Consider the following 19,800-nt stretch of genomic DNA (forward strand, 5'->3'; position numbering starts at 1 on the left):
TCCAGTGTCCTCCTCTGTGTCACCTCTGTGCCTCCAATGTCCTACATTATGTCACTTCAGTGCCTCCAGTGTCCCCTGTGTCATTTCTATGCCTCCAGTGTCCCGTGTCATCTCTATGCCTCCAGTGTCCTCTGTGCTACCAGTGTGCCTCCAGTGTCTTCCTCTGTGTCCCCTCTGTTCCTCCAGTGTCCTGTGTTACATCTGTGCCTCCAGTGTCCTCCACTGTGTCACCTCTGTGCCTCCAATGTCCTACATTATGTCACTTCAGTGCCTCCAGTGTCCCCTGTGTCATTTCTATGCCTCCAGTGTCCCGTGTCATCTCTATGCCTCCAGTGTCCTCTGTGTCACCTGTGTGCCTCCAGTGTCATCTCTGTATCTCCAGTGTCTTCCTCTGTGTCACCCCTGTGCCTCCAGTGTCCCCTGTCATCTCTGTGCCTCCAGTGTCCCCTGTGTCATCTCTACGCCTCCAGTGTCCTCCTTTGTGCCTCCAGTGTCATCTCTGTATCTCCAGTGTCCTCCTCTGTGTCCCCAGTGTCCTCCTCTGTGTCACCTCTGTGCCTCCAGTGTCCTCCTTTGTGCCTTCAGTGTCCCCCTTTGTGTCACTACTGTTCCCGTGCCTTTGTCTCCCTCTGTGCCACCTCTGCCCCTCCCCACTGTATCACCACTGTCCCTACTGTGCCCTCAGTGTATTGCAGCAAAATGTAATTTTACCAGTTTAAAAGCCATTTGTTTTCCTTTGAATTTTTTTAAAATCAATTTTCAAAAGCTCGGGGACTACCAATAAATGTGGTCTACGTGGGCTTGTACACATGCTCAGTTAAAAGACCATTATCGCAAAAAAATTTTTTAATGTAAAATACATGTAAACACATACAAATAAGAAGTATGTTTCTTACAGAGTAAAATGAGCTATAAATTACTTTTCTATGTTGCTTTCACTTACAACAGTTAGCAGAAATCTGACAGAACTGACAAGTTTTCGACTAGTCCATCTCTTCATGGGACATTGTCCCTGGAAAGGATCTACACAAAGATGCAGGCTACCTTCCCTACCTTTTTGCACACTATTCTGGCAGTTGGACTGAGCAACTGCCGTTCACTAAGTGCTTTAGAAAACATAAAACAAAAACCCAGGGACCTTTTTACGCTTAATACATTGGTATGTGTTAGTATGCGTTGGTACGTGTTTTTTCCATTGCAGAGCATTGGGCAAAAATTTCAGTTAAACCGCATATATTGTGAACCTTGCCATAAGAACATGGGCATTACTTTAAAAAAAAAAAAATCGCTTTTCTTTCAGTTATAACTGAGATCAAATGATTAAGTGTAAAAGGGGCCAAAGTATCCCCCATGAGGAGATGGGCTAGTCCAAAACCTGCCAGTTCTGTCAGATTTCTACTTCCCATTTTAAGTGACAGCAACATAGCAGAAAAGTAATTTATAGCACATTTTACTCTGGAAGAAAAGTACTTTCTGTATGTGTTTTTTTTTTTTTTTTTCACATGGAATATTTTTATGTATTTTCATATATTTTAAATGTAACTATTTTTCCTGATAGTGGCACTTTAAAGTTGCCCTTTAGAATCGTTAATTAGAGTGACAGTTCTGAGCATTGTATAGCCAAGCTGATCAGCATGTGCTGCTGTATGGAGAGGGGAGGAAGCACAATGGGCAGCAACTGTGGGAGAAGAAAGAAGACAAGGCTATGCACTCATTCATCATTCAGCCATCAGCCACATTCCATCACTAAATGACATAGGGGAGCAGCTGTACACACATCAGAGGGTTAAAAACAATAGTCTTAGGCACTTTGGCCGCGAGTCTCACGTCCGTGGCTGCTGGGGTTACAGTCACAGGGACGCGAGACTAAACGTCCCTGCAGTTTGGGGTGCTGCGTGCACGATCGTGCAGGCGGAAGCCCGCAATCACGATGGTCCCGGCAACGGGGGGGGGGGAGATTGGTGGCAGGTGACAAAAGTCCCCTGAGCCAATCCATTCTTGTCCAGCGGCGAAAATGATCACTATTTTTGTTCAAAAACAATGATCATTCTCAAATAGTGAGCCGCGATGCCTCCCGCCCGCTCGTTCCTGTAGCCGATCATTAGATTAATGAATGGGCCCCCGTGATCGCTGGCATCAATGAGACACCTGCGTCACTTCTGAAGTAATACGCAATACTTCCTATTTAGCTTAACTTTATTTTGCCAAGCATGGGTCATGCCTGGAATTGTTTTTGGCACAATACATAGCTCAAGTAGAGGATAGATAGATAAGTACATACATACATACATACATACATACATACATACATACATAGGCACACAGCGGGCTTATAGGAAATAATGCGTGAGGACATCTTGTGGCCAAATATGACAATTACACCTACATACGAAAGGGAATAATTTTTTTTTTCATATGCATGTCAAGCGACTATATTATTATTAAATTATGGGCTTGTGATTAGTGATGGATGTAAAACTGAAAAAAATGCACCTTTATTTCCAAATAAAAAAATATTGTCACCATACATTGTACTATGGATATAATTTAAAGGGATACTGTAGGGGGGGTCAGGGGAAAATGAGCTGAACTTACCCGGGGCTTCTAATGGTCCCCCGTAGACATCCTGTGTTGGCGCAGCCACTTCCCAATGCTCCAGCCCCGCCTCCGGTTCACTTCTGGAATTTCTGACTTTAAAGTCAGAAAACCACTTGCCTGCGTTGCCGTGTCCTCGCTCCCGCTGATGTCACCAGGAGTGTACTGCGCAGACACAGGCCATACTGGGCCTGCGCTGTGCGCTCTTGATGACATCAGTGGGATCGAGGACACGGCAACGCAGGCGCAGTGGTTTTCTGACTTTAAAGTCAGAAATTCCAGAAGTGAACCGGAGGCGGGGCCGGAGCATCTGTGAGTGGCTGCGCGGGCACAGGATGTCTGTGGGGGACCATTAGAAGACCCGGGTAAGTTCAGCTCATTTTCCCCTGACCCCTTACAGTATCCCTTTAAACGTTGCAATAATTGGGACAAATGGGCAAATAAAATGTGTGGCTTTTATCCCCACTTTTACGTTTTATTTTAAAACTATAATGGCCTGAGAAAACTGAGAAATAATGATTTTTTCCCCTTATTCCCATTAAAATGCATTTAGAATAAAATAAAAATACAAATTCTTAGCATAATGTACCACCCAAAGAAAGCCTAATTGGCGGCGAAAAAAATAAGGTATAAATCATTTTGTGATAAGTGGTGATAAAGTTATTTGGGAATGAAAGGGAGGAGCGCTGAAATGGGAAAACTCCTCTCGCCCATAAGGTGAAAACAACCCGTGGGCTGAAGTGGTTAGCCAATGATTATTTAGCATGTGTAAAAGGCTAAACAAAAGGGACACTAAAGGTAGCCATACACTTGTCGATTTGCCATCAGATTCGACCAACAGATAGATCCCTCTCTGATCGAATCTGATCAGAGAGGGATCGTATGGCTGCCTTTACTGCAAACAGATTGTGAATCGAATTCAGCCTGAAACCGTTCACAATCTGTGGTGGTGTTGGTGCTGCCGCTGCTCCCCCCCCCCCCCCCCCGCATACATTACCTGCTCCGGCCGGCACGACTCCCCCCAGTCTCTGCTGTCTTCTTCTCCGCTCTGGTCTCCGGGTCCGGCAGGATTCACTTCTGGGGGAAGTTTAAACAGTAGAGTGCCCTCTACTGTTTAAACTTCCTGCCGGGACAGGAGGAAGTGAAGCCTGCCGGACTCGGAGACCAGCGCGGAGAAGAAGACAGCGGAGACCTGGGGAGTCGCGCCAGCGGATCAGGTAATGTATTGCAGCTGTATTGTGTCGGTTGTCGGGCACTCGACCACCGCTAGCGACGCGCTCCCTACCCGCGGGCGATCGACGGTAATTTCCCGCATGGAGCAATCGACGGGACCGATCTATTTCGGGAAGAAATAGATCGAAATTTAGCGTTAACGTTAACGATTTGACAGCAGATTCGATCCCAGTGATCGAATCTGCTGTCATTCAGCGGGGAATCGGCCTAGTGTATGGCCAGCTATACTGTCATGTTTAGAAATACTGATAAGAGTTCACAGACAGGAGACAATCACTGACCTTTTTCAGCCTTCTCCATCTCCTAAGCTCCAGAAGTGACGCTGTCAGTAATGAAACACAGAAGACTCACATGAACAGGCTACCATTACCATTCTTATTATAGCACTGAACACTGTTCTGCTTCACCTTTCAGAATACAATGAACAGTTCAGGTCACCAACTGTCCCTCGACATGGTCACAATCTACTCTTCTTATCAGCCAATGTTGGAGTAAACAAAAATGACAACGGTAAGTTTTTGGGATGTGAAAATTCCCACACAGGGAGGACATACAAACTGACCGTGAAGGCTGTTAAAGATCTGAATAAGTGACACCCATGCTAACCTAGAAATAAAAAAAAAAAAAACACAAATACAAGTAGATAAATAGTATACTAGTTCTACTTACATAACAAATGTATTGTGCCGTCCACCTTATGATTCCTGTGAATTTTATGAAGGAAAGAGAATACTATTCTAGACTTTCCATCCTGGCCACCTTTGAATAAAGCTAATCCTGACATTTCCTCCCTCACTTTTTTTTCTCCTCTTGCTAATTGTGTATTCATTACCCGCCTTCCTCCTCAGAGTCATTTTTATGGTGACAATCGTGCTTTAAGAATCATGAACTGTCATTTCCTGTCTGCTGTTCCAATATTGGTAGCCATAGTAGCATAGGCATCGACAGCCATACATGTCACAGATAGGCTTACCCTGGCAGCATGGGAGAACCCCGCTATGGGTGAGGCCCCAAGCAGCTGCTTTGATTGTCTGGGCCTATCAGCACTCCTGACGATTGCGGTACTTTGTGTGGGAGTCATTGGAATCTTAAAAGGGACTCAGAGCTGCACAACATAAAAAAAAGTTTTATACAAACCTGGGGCTTCCTCCAGCCCCAACCGCTCAGATTGCTCCCACGCCGCCATCCTCCCCTGCCCGCAGCCCAGGGAACCGGGTCACGTCACTTACATCAGTTGGCTCCAGTCTACGCAGAAGAAGTGCGCTGTTTGCATATCTCTCCAACAGAGATACGTAGAGGGCGCACTTCTCCGGCGTAGACTGGAGCTGACTGACAGAAGTGAGGGGACCCAGTTACCGAAGCTGTGGGCAGCGGAGGATGGCGGCCTGGGAGCAATCCGAGTGGATGAGGCTGGAGGAAGCCCCAGGTTTGTATAAATCTTTGTATGTTCTTCAGCTCTGGTACACTTTAAAGATCCAATCCGTCGTGACGGTCATCGCTGAATGTTACAATATGTCGTTCATGTAATCACGCTCACGTACCCAAGTCACCAGATGATGGAACGATCACTCTTCGCTCAAAAAAACAAAGCCAAAAAAAAAATGCCATCAGAGAAAATGTGCAAAAATTTGCGACGTGGGTAGGAGCATTTAGACCTCTTTTCCATGGATGGCTGAACTGCACATTTATTGAGCAGTTCACCCCCTCCCCTTATGCTGGCCACAAGTTTCATTCATCTGCAATTACATGCAGCCCAATAGCAGTGTTTGGTAACAGTGCGTGTCACATTTAACATGTGGCAGTATTAACTGGCAGCAAAAAAAAAAAAAAAGAGAGAGACTAGTGTCGTGTCTGAGCATAGGCAGATGCAACTACATGGGGGGGACTGCATGCCCCCTGCCTGTTGCAAGCAGTAGCAAGCCCCAGCTGGTTAACGGGAGCAGGAGACCATCCTCAGCTACCTGTGGAAAAAAGGCCTTACCCAGGGGCGTAACAATCGCCCCTGCAGTGGATGCAGCTACTGGGGGGCCTGTGGGGGAAGAAGTCTGAGGGGGGCCCACCCAGGGCCCTTTTTAGGGGCAGGAGGAACACAGCAGGGGAGAGTGGGGCCTGACCCCCCCCCCCCCCACCACCCCCACCTAGAGCCCCCTTTCAGCACTACATGTCCCCCCCCCCCCCCCCCCCCCCCAGCAGCAGCGGGCAGGGAACTCATTTCTTTCTGGTTCCAGGTGACGTAGCTCTGTGTGATGCCGGTCTTCTACGTCTCCAGTGCCGCTGATGTGGAAGTAGAGTTAGTGGAATTGGAGATGTAGAAGACCAGCGTCATGCAGGGCTCCATTGTCTGGAACCAGGAAGAGGTGAGTAGCTTAATGCTGCTGAGCTCATTTCTGGAGGGGGGAGCCAGGAGCGCTAAAGTGGGGGCCCTAGGTGAGAGGGGGGGGGGGGGGGAATCAGGTCCCCCCCTCCTCGCCGCTGTGTGCCTGCTGCTCCCCCCTCCAGGCTACCTATACTGGGGCACCGATAGCTGGCTTAGCTATTCTGGGGGCACCTATAGCTGGCTAACCTATACTGGGGCACTTATGCCTGGCTAACCTATACTGGAGGCACCTATATCTGACAAACCTATACTGGAGGCACCTATATCTGACTAACCTATACTGGGGGCATCTATATCTGGCTAACCTATACTGGGGCACCTATAACTTGCTACCTTTCCTGGGTGCACCAATACCTGACTACCTATACTGTAAGAGAATATATATATATACATATATATATATATATGACGTGCGCCAGTAACGCCCACCTGATGCGGTCCAATAGTAAACCTCGTTCCTCCGATAGTCTTCCTGGTCACGTTCAAGTTTACTGCGTTTGCGTTCTTGGATGGTAGCACGTAGCTCCTTTAGAGTTTTATCCAAGCGCTCTTTAGTAGTTGTAAACTCCTCAGCAGGTAAGGAGTCACGGAGTTCCGCTTCAATAGTGATAGCGCGGTCGTGTAGTACAGGTAACTCCTTTTGTATATGAGATATGGTGAGCGTCATTAAATCAAATGAGCATTTATTAAGGATCTGGGCAAAGCGTGACTTATACTCCTCGGATTCAGCACACAAAGTAGGAACAAGTCTCACCCGGAGACCCCGTGGGATCTGTTTCACCCGGTGATATTCAGCTAACGTGATGCTGTGTAGTTCCAGAGCCAGTTCACGTTTCAACACTTTCTCCCAAGCACGGGTATTAACCGTAGGGGTCTTTTGTGTTAGAAAGTCCCGAGATCCTAATACTTCGCCATGTATCTTAGATGTCTCCTCATCAGTATAGGAGAATACACCGGTGATAGGAACGGTGGAGGCGGTATCCATGTATCACACTTGCCTCGTTCTCCTCCTTAGACAAAGGGAGGTTATGTGGATTCATAAATTAAAATGTTTACACCCTGAGGGTCTAAATAAAGATTTTGACCTCCACTTGTTTCTGTAAATTTCAGATCATGTGATGGAACGATTGGACACAGATGCTGGATTGGACTATGGACTATCATTTTTTTGAGCTAAGTGTGGAACATAACACTTTCTGTTTGTTATTGGGCGTGGTCTCACACTATTATATGTGATTTCCTTGTTATTGGGCGTAGCCCCATATTAACATGTCACTTCCTGCCTGTCAGGTATATATTGAATTGGTTCATTTATTTTGTGTTAGCATTGAGAAAGGTCGGGGACGACCGAAACTGTCTGCTTGTACATTGTGCTTTTTGCTCTGTCTAAATAAAGAAGAGTTGTGTGCTGCAACCCTACGTCTTTTTTCTATATACTTGAGGGGATTGGGCACCCCTGGCTGCGTGCACACCCACCCTTTTGAGGGTTCACTGTGACAGCTGCTGACCTCCATTGGACTTTACATTACTTTGTCCCAGGACAGCGTGCTGCAAGTGTGATACATGGATACCGCCTCCACCGTTCCTATCACCGGTGTATTCTCCTATACTGATGAGGAGACATCTAAGATACATGGCGAAGTATTAGGATCTCGGGACTTTCTAACACAAAAGACCCCTACGGTTAATACCCGTGCTTGGGAGAAAGTGTTGAAACGTGAACTGGCTCTGGAACTACACAGCATCACGTTAGCTGAATATCACCGGGTGAAACAGATCCCACGGGGTCTCCGGGTAAGACTTGTTCCTACTTTGTGTGCTGAATCCGAGGAATATCAGTTACGCTTTGCCCAGATCCTTAATAAATGCTCATTTGATTTAATGACGCTCACCATATCTCATATACAAAAGGAGTTACCTGTACTACACGACCGCGCTATCACTATTGAAGCGGAACTCTGTGACTCGTTACCTGCTGAGGAGTTTACAACTACTAAAGAGCGCTTGGATAAAACTCTAAAGGAGCTACGTGCTACCATCCAAGAACGCAAACGCAGTAAACTTGAACGTGACCAGGAAGACTATCGGAGGAACGAGGTTTACTATTGGACCGCATCAGGTGGGCGTTACTGGCGCACGTCACGAGCAGAGCGCGCTCCATCCTCGCCTTCCGTCCCGTCCTCAGGATCTTCCTCGCCAGCACCGAGTCATTTTTTAGGCCGGGGTCCACGTCAAAGCCACCGCCGCCGCAGAGGACGCGACATATCCACCGTGCCGGGCGGGAAACACCGGAGAGGTCGCTTCCGCCCCACCACCGTCACAGCAGTTGCCAGACCGCCGGGTGACACGGAGTCAACGCCGATAGACGCCATCATGAATCTCTCCGATGCCGAGTTGACCCAGGACGAGGTATGTGTCCTAAATAAAGGGCTGGGGTTCGCCCCTAAGGCCACTATGGATACTTTTACACTGAAACAGGACATTTACAGACTTTTTAGACAAGTGAGACTCAAAGCACACTTTCTACTCCGTCCTGGTGTCACTAAGACTGTCTCCAGTTGTAGTTTGAATTGCAAGCAGTTTAATATATTTCCCAAGAGTCGTTTTGTGCCGCCTACCACCTATACTGGGGTGGAAATGTTTATTGATAAAACCACTAAGGATCTTGAACGTTTGTTACACTCTGAACGCAGTGACTATACTTGCAATAATTTAACTACTGGAGAAAGATCTGCTTTACATGGTTTAAAAGAACGGAGAGACATTGTTTTGAAACCTGCTGATAAGGGCGGGGCCCTGGTAATTATGAACACTAAGGACTATGAGACAGAAATTTTGTCACAACTTGCGGATACAAATGTCTATAGTAAATTACCAGGTGACCCCGCCCCTCGGCTTAAAACGATGTTAAGAGCGATTTTAGATAAGGCAGTGTATAGTCAGGTAATCACCAGAGATTTAAGCGATTACCTCTTTGTACAACATCCTATTGTACCGGTTTTATATACTTTGCCAAAAGTACATAAACATCCTACACAGCCCCCTGGTCGACCGATAGTGGCTGGCATAGGGTCTGTCTTCACACCCTGTGCCACCCTATTGGATCGAGTGTTGTCCCCCTTGGTCAAACAAACAAGGTCTTATCTTAGGGACACCTCTGATTTTCTCCACAAGGTGTCCAATTTAACTTTGAACCCTGCTGAGCAAATATGGTTAGTCAGTTGGGATGTACGGTCTTTATACACATCCATTCCACAAAGGGAGGGGATCGAGGCATGCATTGACCTTGTCAGAACTAGTGGTGAATACACTGAACAGCAAAAAGACTTTGAGACTCTTCTCCACTTTGTTCTTGACAATAATTATTTTCTTTTTAAAGAGGACTTTTTTTTCTCCTACGACGAGGTACAGCTATGGGATCCAATGTCGCTCCGTCGTTTGCAGGTGTGTTCATGCACCATTTTGAAAATACGTATGTCTACAACAATGTGGCATTCACCACACACTGTGGTGTGTGGTGGCGCTTCATTGATGACATTTTTGCCGTTTGGCGGGGCGACATTGGATCCCTGCTGACCTTTGGTGATGATCTTAATCGGTCACACGAGAACATCAAATTTGATTTGACATATGATCCGTTGGAGATCAATTTCCTCGATACTACAAAGTACAAAACAATACCTTGGTCTCAGATTTCTACCAGAAGTCCACTGACCGCAACCAACTTCTCCGCTATGAGAGCTTCCACCCACCCGCTGTCTTCCGCTCGGTTACCCGGAGTCAATTATTGAGGGTTAACCGCATTGTGTCGGATTCTAACATTATTGAGCACAGAAGACAGCAGATGGTTGGAAAACTCTCACAGCGGGGGTATCCCTCCACACTGATACAGAACGAATTACAAAGGATTTCATGTCCATCTGAATCTGTGACTGACCAAGTGTGTGATTTGGGTCCTCGGTTACCTTTTGTGTGCCAATATCATGGATTGTCCAATAAAGTACTTTCATGCATAAAAAGACACTAGCACATTTTGAGTAGCACTTATCCTGAGATTCCTGAATTCCGCTCCCCACCGATCCCTGCATATAGGCGCAACGCGACTATAGGCAGCGAATTGGTCAGAGCGGATTGGTCTTTTCCTCCTAAACACACCACTTCACTCACTGCCATTAAACGTGTGGGTTGCTATCCTTGCTTATCATGCAGTGAATGTATCTATCTCATCAAGGGCACTAGTTTGGTGGAGATTTTAAGATAAGACATTTCTTGACCTGCCAGAGCTCCTATGTTGTGTATCTATTGATTTGCCCTTGTGGCTTGTTTTATGTGGGTGAAACCACACAGAAGGTACGTGATCGTATCTCACAACATAGGAGTTCTGTCCGGAGTAAGACCTCTGACCTGCCAGTAGCCAAACATTGGCGTAATGCAGTTCATCGTGACACTGACATAAGATTCATGGTCATTGACCATCAACCTAAACCGAGACGTGGGGGAGACAGAGTTCTCCTCCTTAGACAAAGGGAGGTTATGTGGATTCATAAATTAAAATGTTTACACCCTGAGGGTCTAAATAAAGATTTTGACCTCCACTTGTTTCTGTAAATTTCAGATCATGTGATGGAACGATTGGACACAGATGCTGGATTGGACTATGGACTTTATCATTTTTTTGAGCTAAGTGTGGAACATAACACTTTGTTTGTTATTGGGCGTGGTCCCACACTATTATATGTGATTTTCTTGTTATTGGGCGTAGCCCCATATTAACATGTCACTCCCTGCCTGTCAGGTATATATTGATTTGGTTCATTTATTTTGTGTTAGCATTGAGAAAGGTCGGGGATGACCAAAACTGTCTGCTTGTACATTGTGCTTTTTGCTCTAAATAAAGAAGAGCTGTGTGCTGCAACACTACGTTATATATATATATATATATATATATATATATATATATATATATATATATATATATATATATATATATATATATATATATATATATATATACACACACACACACACCACACAGTATAGGGGGGGGGGGGGGCACAGAGAGGACAAACCAAATGTTTGCTTGAGGGGGCAGCGATTTCTAGTTACGCCACTGGGCTTACCTGCAGGATGTCACCTCTGGAGTCTCTTACCTGTAGTGTGTCACTTCTGTGTCTCTGCAGTCTCTTACCTGCAGGGTGTCACTTCTGTGTCTCTGCAGTCTCTTACCTGTAGTGTGTCACTTCTGTGTCTCTGCAGTCTCTTACCTGCAGGGTGTCACTTCGGTGTCTCTGCAGTCTCTTACCTGTAGTGTGTCACTTCTGTGTCTCTGCAGTCTCTTACCTGCAGGGTGTCACTTCTGTGTCTCTGCAGTCTCTTACCTGCAGGGTGTCACTTCTCTTCTGTGGTCTCTTACCAGCATCCAGGGTGTCACTGGCTCTCTCTGCGGTCTTTTGTTGGCAGGATGTCACTTCTGTGTGTCTGCTGTCTCTTACGTGTAGGGTGTCACTTCTGTGTCTCTGAGGTCACTACTTGCAGGGTGTCACTGGTTCTCTCTGCGGTCTTTTGTTTGCAGGATGTCACTTTTCTTGTCTCTTAACTGCAGGATGTTACTCTGTTGCCTCTGTTACTTCTCAGTCTTGCTCCTGCTGTATAACTGTATAATGTCACATTAGTGTTTCTGCAATCACCTAAAAGATGTCACCTCTCACTCTATATCTGTCACACTATAGCTGTCTCTCTGCAGTCTCTTGCTTGCAGGATGTCACCTCTTTGTATCTCTAATATCTCTTAATTGCAGGATGTGGTTTCTCACCTGCAGGATGTCCTTCCTAGGCTGGCAGCTGCTCTGTGACTATAAACTGCTTCTGTGCTGTCCCTCGGTTACTGGATGTCGCTCGTCTGGTTGTAGCTGGACGTCTACGGTCGGTTTCACTTTCAGGCGATGCAGGGGGCAGGAAGGGTGACAAGTATGTTACTCTGTGTCACTTCTATGTCCATGCTGCAGCCAGAGGTGCTGTCACTGTGTCTCCTGCAGGGGAGGAAAGGGTGCAGCAGAGTGACTGATACAGAAAGTGAAAGGAGATCTAAAGACAGAGAGATAGAGAAAGAACCTCCCTCCTCCTCCTCCCCTTCCTTCTTCTCTGCACACTATTCCCAGCAAACAGTCACACAGCACTAGAGATGGGAAGTTCGGATCTTTTCAATGATCCGGATGATTCGAATCGGATCATTGAAGAGATCCGGATCTTTGATCCGAATCTCGGATCATTTTACTACCGGAAGCATTCGGGGGTGAAATGAACAGCAGGACAGGTCTGTGGACAGGAGAAGGGGAGGGAGTGGACACACAGAGAAGGGGAGAAGATGGACAGAGGGCAGGGAGTGGACAGAGAAGGGAGGAGGGACGAGCAGAGAGCAGAAATGTTTGCACGTAATACCCACATGCTGAAGTCATATGCTTTACATATATTTCACCTATATGTTAATCTGTACACTTTGAAAGAAAAGGTCGCACAGTGAAAGAAAGCATTCCCAGAAGATAAGTGCAGCTGTTTAGTGCCGAGTGCAGGAGGATTATATTGCCTTTCAATCACACTGTCTGCAAAGTTACTGAGCTGTGCCAAAAGCTTCCAATGTGTTCACTGTGCAGCACTACGGAACAGCCAGCCTATAATGGGCAGCACGTTATAGCCAGTATGTGTGCTCTACACATATCTGGCAGTGGCACCCATGTCCCCTCTCTCTCATCTACCTGTCTCCCTGCAAGGCTGCCTCCCCTGCAACAGAGCGATCCCTGCTTCCAGGACCCCGCTGCCCGCTGAGAGGGGGCGTGTCGCTCCTGGCCCCGCCCCTTTTGCGATCCGAATCGTTCATTTTGATGATTCGGATGATCGACTCATAAAATAGATTCGGATCAAAGATTCCCTGTAGAGATGCGAAGTTCGGATCTTTTCAATGATCCGGATAATTCGAATCGGATCATTGAAAAGATCCGGATCTTTGATTCGAATCTCGGATCATTTGACAAAGGAAGCATTTGGGGGTGAAATGACTAGCAGGACAGGAGAAGGGGGTGGACACTCCGGCAGGTAACACACTACATGCGTTTTTGCGCGATTTTAAAGCCTATTGAAAATAATAGCCTAGCTCGGGAAACGCTGCGCCGCATGCGTTTGTGCGCGTTTGCGTTCGCGTTTTTTTTCCGCGTTCTGTACCCGCACAGTTTTCTGCTTTTTTCTGCACATCGCATGACACTACATGCCATGCAAACGCAGAAACGCACGCGGAAAAACGCACGCGTTAGACGCGACCGCAAAACCCGACGGAAACCTGGGAAACGCAGGGGAAAACGGCCCTGCAAGTGTGTTCCCTGCCTCAGAGAAGGGGAGAAGATGGACAGAGGGCAGGGAGTGGACAGAGAAGGGAGGAGGAACGAGCAGAGAGCAGAAATGTTTGCACGTAATACCCACATGCTGCAATCATATGCTTTACATATATTTCACCTATATGTGCATCTGTATTCTCCCAACTCTCATTCCCCAAAGCATTCCCAGAAGTAAAGTGCAGCTGTTTAGAGCAGTGCAGGAGGATCATATTGCACAGCAATCACAGTGCCCCTGTCCTAGCCCAGCATGCTGCCTGTAACGTTACTGAGCTGTGCCAAAAGTTTCCAATGTGTTCACTGTGCTCAACTACGGAACAGCCTATAATGAGCAGCACCAGGGCCGTTTCTAGGGCCGTGCGGCCCGTGCCGCTGCCCTGGGCGCAGAGGAAGGGGGGGGAGGGGAGCGCTGTGATAGCGTGGGAGCCAGAGCCGCGGTGAGGGCAGCCCGACCTCTTAGAGATGCGAAGTTCGGATCTTTTCAATGATCCGGATGATTCGAATCGGATCATTGAAAAGATCCGGATCTTTGATCCGAATCTCGGATCATTTTACAAGGGAAGCATTGGGGGTGAAATGACTAGCTGGACAGGAGAAGGGAAAGGGGGTGGACACACAGAGAAGGGGAGAAGATGGACAGAGGGCAGGGAGTGGACAGAGAAGGGAGGAGGGACGAGCAGAGAGCAGAAATGTTTGTTTGCACACAATACCCACATGCTGCAATCATATGCTTTACATATATTTCACCTATATTTTCATCTGTATACTTTGAAAGCAAACCTCGCACAGTGAAAGAAAGCATTCCCCAAAGCATTCCCAGAAGTGCAGCTGTTTAGAGCCGAGTGCAGGAGGATCATATTGCACAGCAATCACAGTACCTGCAAAGTTACTGAGCTGTGCTAAGCTGAGCCAAAAGCTTCCCATGTGTTCACTGTGCACAACTACGAACAGACAGCCTATAATGAGCAGCACATTACAGCCAGTACGTGTGCTCTACACATATCTGGCAGTGGCACCCATGTCTCTTCTCTCTCATCTACCTGTCCCTGCAAGGCTGGCTCCCCTCCAACAGAGCGATCCATCTCTGCTCTGCTTCCAGGACCCCGCTGCCCGCTGAGAGGGGGGCGCGTTGCTCCTGGCCCCGCCCCTTTTGCGATCCGAATCACTCATTTTGATGATTCGGATGATTTGACTCACAAAATAGATTCGGCTCAAAGATCTGAATCGTTCATGATCCGGACAACACTACGACCTCTCCCTCCCTCTCCCCGGGCCCCCCTCCATGCTCCCCCCTCGGACTGCAGGCAGCAGAGTTAGCGCGCAGGGAAGCGCTGCTGTACACAGTTGTTACTCACCTCCCTGGATCCGATCGCCGCTCCCGCCCTGCTGGTCTCCTCTCTGCAATGTAGCCGCTGATACACACGCTGTCGCTGCGTCCTGTTTACACAGGAAGCAGCCGCGTGTGTATCAGCGGCTAGGCAGAGAGGAGACCAGCAGGGCGGGAGCGGCGATCGGATCCAGGGAGGTGAATAACAACTGTGTACAGCAGCTCTTCCCTGCGTGCTAACTCTGCTGCTTGCAGTCCGAGGGGGGAGCATGGAGGGCGGCCCGGGGAGAGGGAGGGAGAGGTCGGGCTGCCCTCACCGCGGCTCTGGCTCCCCCCTCCGCCATTATGAGGGGGCACCTACCTACTTAACCTATACTGGGCAAGCTACCTATCTATCCTATACTGGGGGGCACCTACCTAATCTAACCTGTACTGGGGGCAGCTACCTATCTAACCTGTACTGGGGGGCAGCTACCTATCTAACCTATACTGGGGGGCACCTACCTAATCTAACCTGTACTGGGGGGCAGCTACCTGTCTAACCTATACTGGGGGGCAGCTACCTATCTAACCTATGCTGGGGGGCAGCTACCTATCTAATCTACACTGGGGGGCAGCTACCTGTCTAACCTATACTGGGGGGCAGCTACCTATCTAACCTATGCTGGGGGGCAGCTACCTATCTAACCTATGCTGGGGGGCAGCTACCTATCTAATCTATACTGGGGGCACCTACCTAACCTAACCTATACTGGGGGCACCTACCTAATCTAACCTATACTAAGGGGCAGCTACCTAATCTAACCTATACTGGGGGGAAGCTACCTGTCTAACCTGTATTGGGGGCACTTATCTAACCTGTATTGGGGGCACCTACCTACCTAGCTAGCCTACACAGGTGGCAACTATACTGGCTACCTATACTGGGGGCACCTACCTAACTAACCTATACTGGGGGTACCTACCTATCTAACCTATGCTGGGGGCAACTATACTGGCTACCTATATTGGAGGCACCTACCTAGCTAACCTGTACTGGGGGCACCTACTTATCTAACTTATACCGGGTAGGGGGGGGTGCCTGCCTATCTAACATATACTGGAGGAAACTATACTGGCTACCTATACTGGAGGCAACTACCTGGCTATCCTATACTGGGGGCAACTTTACTGGCTTACTTATGCCTGGCCACCTATACTCGGGGAAGGGGGGGGGGGGGGGCTATAGCTGGCTTCCTATACCGGGGGGGGGCACAATTTTTACACCCTCGCCCTGGGTGCATTTTAGCCTAGAAACTGCACTGAGCAGCACATTATATTCAGTATGTGTCATGTGCTCTACACATATCTGGCAGTAGCACCCATGTCCCCTCTCTCTCATCTACCTGTGGCTGTGCAAGGCTGCCTCCCCTTCAACAGAGCGATCCATCTCTGCTTTGCTTCCAGGACCCCGCTGCCCGCTGAGAGGGGGCGTGTCGCTCCTGGCCCCGCCCCCTCTGCGATCCGAATCACTCATTTTGATGATTCGGATGATTCGACTCACAAAATAGATTCGGCTCAAAGATCCGAATCGTTCATGATCCGGACAACACTAATTCCCAGCGGTCACACAGCACACATCTCTGGCTGGGAGGGTTGGTGGCCTCCTCCTCTCTGCACACTGTTCCCAGCTGTCACACAGCACACATCACTGGCTGGGAGGATTGGTGGCCTCCTCTCTGCACAGTGCACACTGTATCCAGCAGACTCCCCACAAACAGCATCAGTGTTTTACTACAGCTAACATCCGGAAATATGCCTGAAGAAGGGGACTAGATCCCAGAAAGCTTGCATTATTTAACTCTATCAGTTAGCCATTAAAAGGGTATTTTTTACAAAACATTGTTTTTTCTACCTATATAATTAGTTTGGCTAACACGGTACAGAAATTGTTTGCTACTAAATAACATAGGAATCGCTGTAGGTATTTTACAGTACCGCAATTCGATTTTTACAAAAGCGTAATCGCTCTGAGGAGCGATTTTTACTGCAATTTTGCTAAGCATAGCAAAATTGCAACCGCGTAAAAAAAATTAGGGACTTGCTGAATCGCAATCGCTATCATTTAGCGCAATTGCTAGCGATTGCTAGTGGAAAGGGGCCCTTAAAAATCGCTCCACAAAGCAATTGTGATTTGCAAATCGAATCACTATAGTGGAAAATATTTCTCATGATTTCTATGATAAAGTAGCAACCCTAGCGATTTAAAAGTCACTAGCGTTTTGCGATTCAGCTGTGCAGTGGAGAAGGGCTCTTACACTGGTTGTAAAATCCAATGTTTATTTCACAGTCGTGTGAAGCCTGCCCCAGTTGTATAATGCTGGGCTTGTTGTCATTGTTTGAGCAGAGACGTAGTCACATGACCTCCATGCAGCAAGCACTGGGTGGTGGCTGAACTATGAACTTTCTTCTGTCAGATCCTGACTCACAGAGGAAGCACAGCCAAAAAGTTCTGCTTGTAGCATTTGTGAGAACTCAGAGGTTACACTGGGCAGGAATCCACATGGCTGCACACCAGGAACAAGTGAGATCATAGCTCCTAACTGTCCCTCTTTTGGAACCCAATCCCTCTGTCCCTCTTTCTTCCTCTTTTTTGTCCCTCTTTCAGGACTGATGCAAAGATGTATATAAATATTTGCATTTGTCTGTTGACAAATGTATTTAACTCACTCTAAACTTTAATCTTGGCCTTTAAATTGATATATTTTATATACAGTATATCTTAGAGCTGGTGCACACCAAGACAGTTCAGAGCGTTTTTTAATACGCTTGCGGATGGGAAACTGCTTGGCTAATGTATGTCAATGGGCTGGTGCACACCAGAGCGGTTCGTTTTTCCCCCAAGTGCAAAATTTTTTAGATTTCTGAGACGTTTCTGCCTCAATGTTAAGGCCTCTTTCATGGTAGGACGTTACAGTTTGATGCAGCCGCCTCAAAGGTGCAACGCAATTTCATGCCCCGTTATTGTCGCATACAGTAGAGCATACAGCAGGCAATGAAAAGTAGGCTTCCAAGTCATTACTGAACATGTGCAAACAGTCCAACGCAGCTAATAACGTGTATAACGCACAGCAGGCAGCACTTTCTAATAACACTACACGTTACACACAAACGCAACGTGTGCACTGTGAAGGTCAAAAAGACTGTGCGTTAGTCGGCGTTGAAACATTTTGTAATGTGCGGCTTTAACGTCACACTGTGAAAGAGGCCTAAATATAGGAAAGTGGAAAACTGCTGTGAAAACCGCTAGTTCAGAGCGGTTTTCCAAGCGTTTTTGTTACAGTAAAGCTCTAACTGAACAGCTTCTGTAACAAAATATAAAATCTACACAAAAATGCTCTAAAAACGCTAGGCATGTTTACAAAATCTCTCTAAACATGCCTAGAATCGCTCTGAAAATCTGCTTCAAAAACTGCTAGCGTTTGCGGATCTGCTAGCAGTGATGATAAAAATCACCAGTGTTATTTGAATTATAAAACAACATATTTTGCTTATACATTCTTTATGGTATGTGTGACTAGGGGTGTAGTGGGGCATGACTAGGGGTGTGTGTCAGGGGCATGTCTTAAAGAGAACCCGAGGTGGGTTTGAAGTATATTATCTGCATACAGAGGCTGGATCTGCCTATACAGCCCAGCCTCTGTTGCTATACCAAACCCCCCTAAGCTCCCCCTGCACTCTGCAATCCCTCATAAATCACAGCCACGCTGCTGACAAACAGCTTGTCAGAGCTGGTTGTGTTTATCTCTATAGTGTCAGTCTGCTGCTCTCCCCGCCTCCTGCAGAACTCCGGTCCCCGCCTGCATCCCTTCCCTCCCTGCTGATTGGAGGGAAGGGACAGGGGCAGGGACCGGAGCTATGCAGGAGGCGGGGAGCAGCTGAGACTGACACTACAGATGTAAACAAAGCATCACAGCATGGCTGTGATTTATGAGGATTGCAGAGTGCAGGGGGACCTTAGTGGGGTTTGGGATAGCAACAGAGGCTGGGCTGTATAGGCAGATCCAGCCTCTGTATGCAGATAACATTCTTTAAAGGGAACCAGAGAGGAACGGGGGGTGAAAAAAGGAAAACATTTCATACATACCTGGGGCTTCTTCCAGCCCCATAAGCCTGAATCGCTCCCACGCCGCCGTCCTCAGCTTCCTGGATCCGCCGGTACCGGGCCCGTCACTTCCGGCGGACGCGGCCAATTGTCCGCATCACAGGGGCTCCCTCCATACACGTACGCATGCGGCTGCGCAGTAAGCAGCCACATGCGTACCTGTATGGAGAGAGCACCCTGTGATGCGGAGAATCGGCCGCGTCCGCCGGTCGACTCGCCGACTCGCGGCAATGACGGGACCCGGTGGAGGCGGATCCAGGCAGCGGAGGACGGCGGCGTGGGAGCGATCCGTGCGTATGGGGCTGGAGAAAGCCCCAGGTATGTATGTGTCATCCTCTCTGGTTCCCTTTAAACACACCTCGGGTTCTCTTTAACCTGTAGCTGACCGCGTCATGCCAATGTGGGCGTGGCGGCAGCCCCAGGACCGCCTAACGCCGATCGGCATAAAGTCCTGGGGCTCTGTTTTGCGTGAAATATGTTTCACTGTTAATGTGTTTTGTGGGAACATTCTGCAAGCTTGTAGTGTGTTATGATGCTGCACGTGCTACTCGGGGCCGGAGCTACCATAGGAAAAAATGGGCAATTGCCCCAGGGCCCCAGAGCCTGTAGGGGCCCCCAAGGTGTCCCTCCCCCATCTTAACTGTTGCTCCCCAGGGACTCTGCAGAGTCTGTTAAGTTGGGAGGTGATTGGGGGAGGGTCAGCAGCCAGCTCTTGGGCCCAGGAGGGAAATTTGGCTGCAACA

General features: G+C 47.9%; 2 protein-coding genes across 9 annotated transcripts in view; one reads left to right on the forward strand and one right to left on the reverse strand.

The window, feature by feature from the left end:
• The window catches only part of LOC137524320 (uncharacterized), a 123,940-nt gene extending 106,711 nt beyond the window's left edge, over positions 1-17,229 (reverse strand). For 2 of the 8 annotated variants that reach the window (XM_068244051.1, XM_068244048.1), the window contains exons 1-2: positions 12,018-12,386; positions 4,110-4,150 (exon numbers count right to left, since the gene is read on the reverse strand). In XM_068244051.1, the coding sequence (XP_068100152.1) occupies positions 4,110-4,128 (19 nt within the window). In that variant the 5' untranslated portion in view covers positions 4,129-4,150; positions 12,018-12,386. Of the gene's footprint in view, positions 1-4,109; positions 4,151-11,618; positions 11,859-12,017; positions 12,387-12,956; positions 12,982-17,210 lie in introns of those variants that run through there. The other 6 variants (XM_068244050.1, XM_068244047.1, XM_068244045.1 and 3 more) reach the window with 5 other exon arrangements.
• A 132-nt stretch (positions 17,230-17,361) lies between these two features.
• LOC137524324 (3-oxoacyl-[acyl-carrier-protein] reductase FabG-like) overlaps positions 17,362-19,800 on the forward strand; it is a 34,631-nt gene continuing 32,192 nt past the window's right edge. Inside the window, exon 1 of the mRNA XM_068244055.1 lies at positions 17,362-17,476. Coding sequence (XP_068100156.1) covers positions 17,456-17,476 — 21 coding nt within the window. The 5' untranslated portion in view covers positions 17,362-17,455. The remainder of the gene's footprint in view (positions 17,477-19,800) is intronic.

The sequence above is a fragment of the Hyperolius riggenbachi genome, chromosome 7 (assembly GCF_040937935.1).
Source record: "Hyperolius riggenbachi isolate aHypRig1 chromosome 7, aHypRig1.pri, whole genome shotgun sequence".
Taxonomy (NCBI): Eukaryota; Metazoa; Chordata; class Amphibia; order Anura; family Hyperoliidae; genus Hyperolius; species Hyperolius riggenbachi.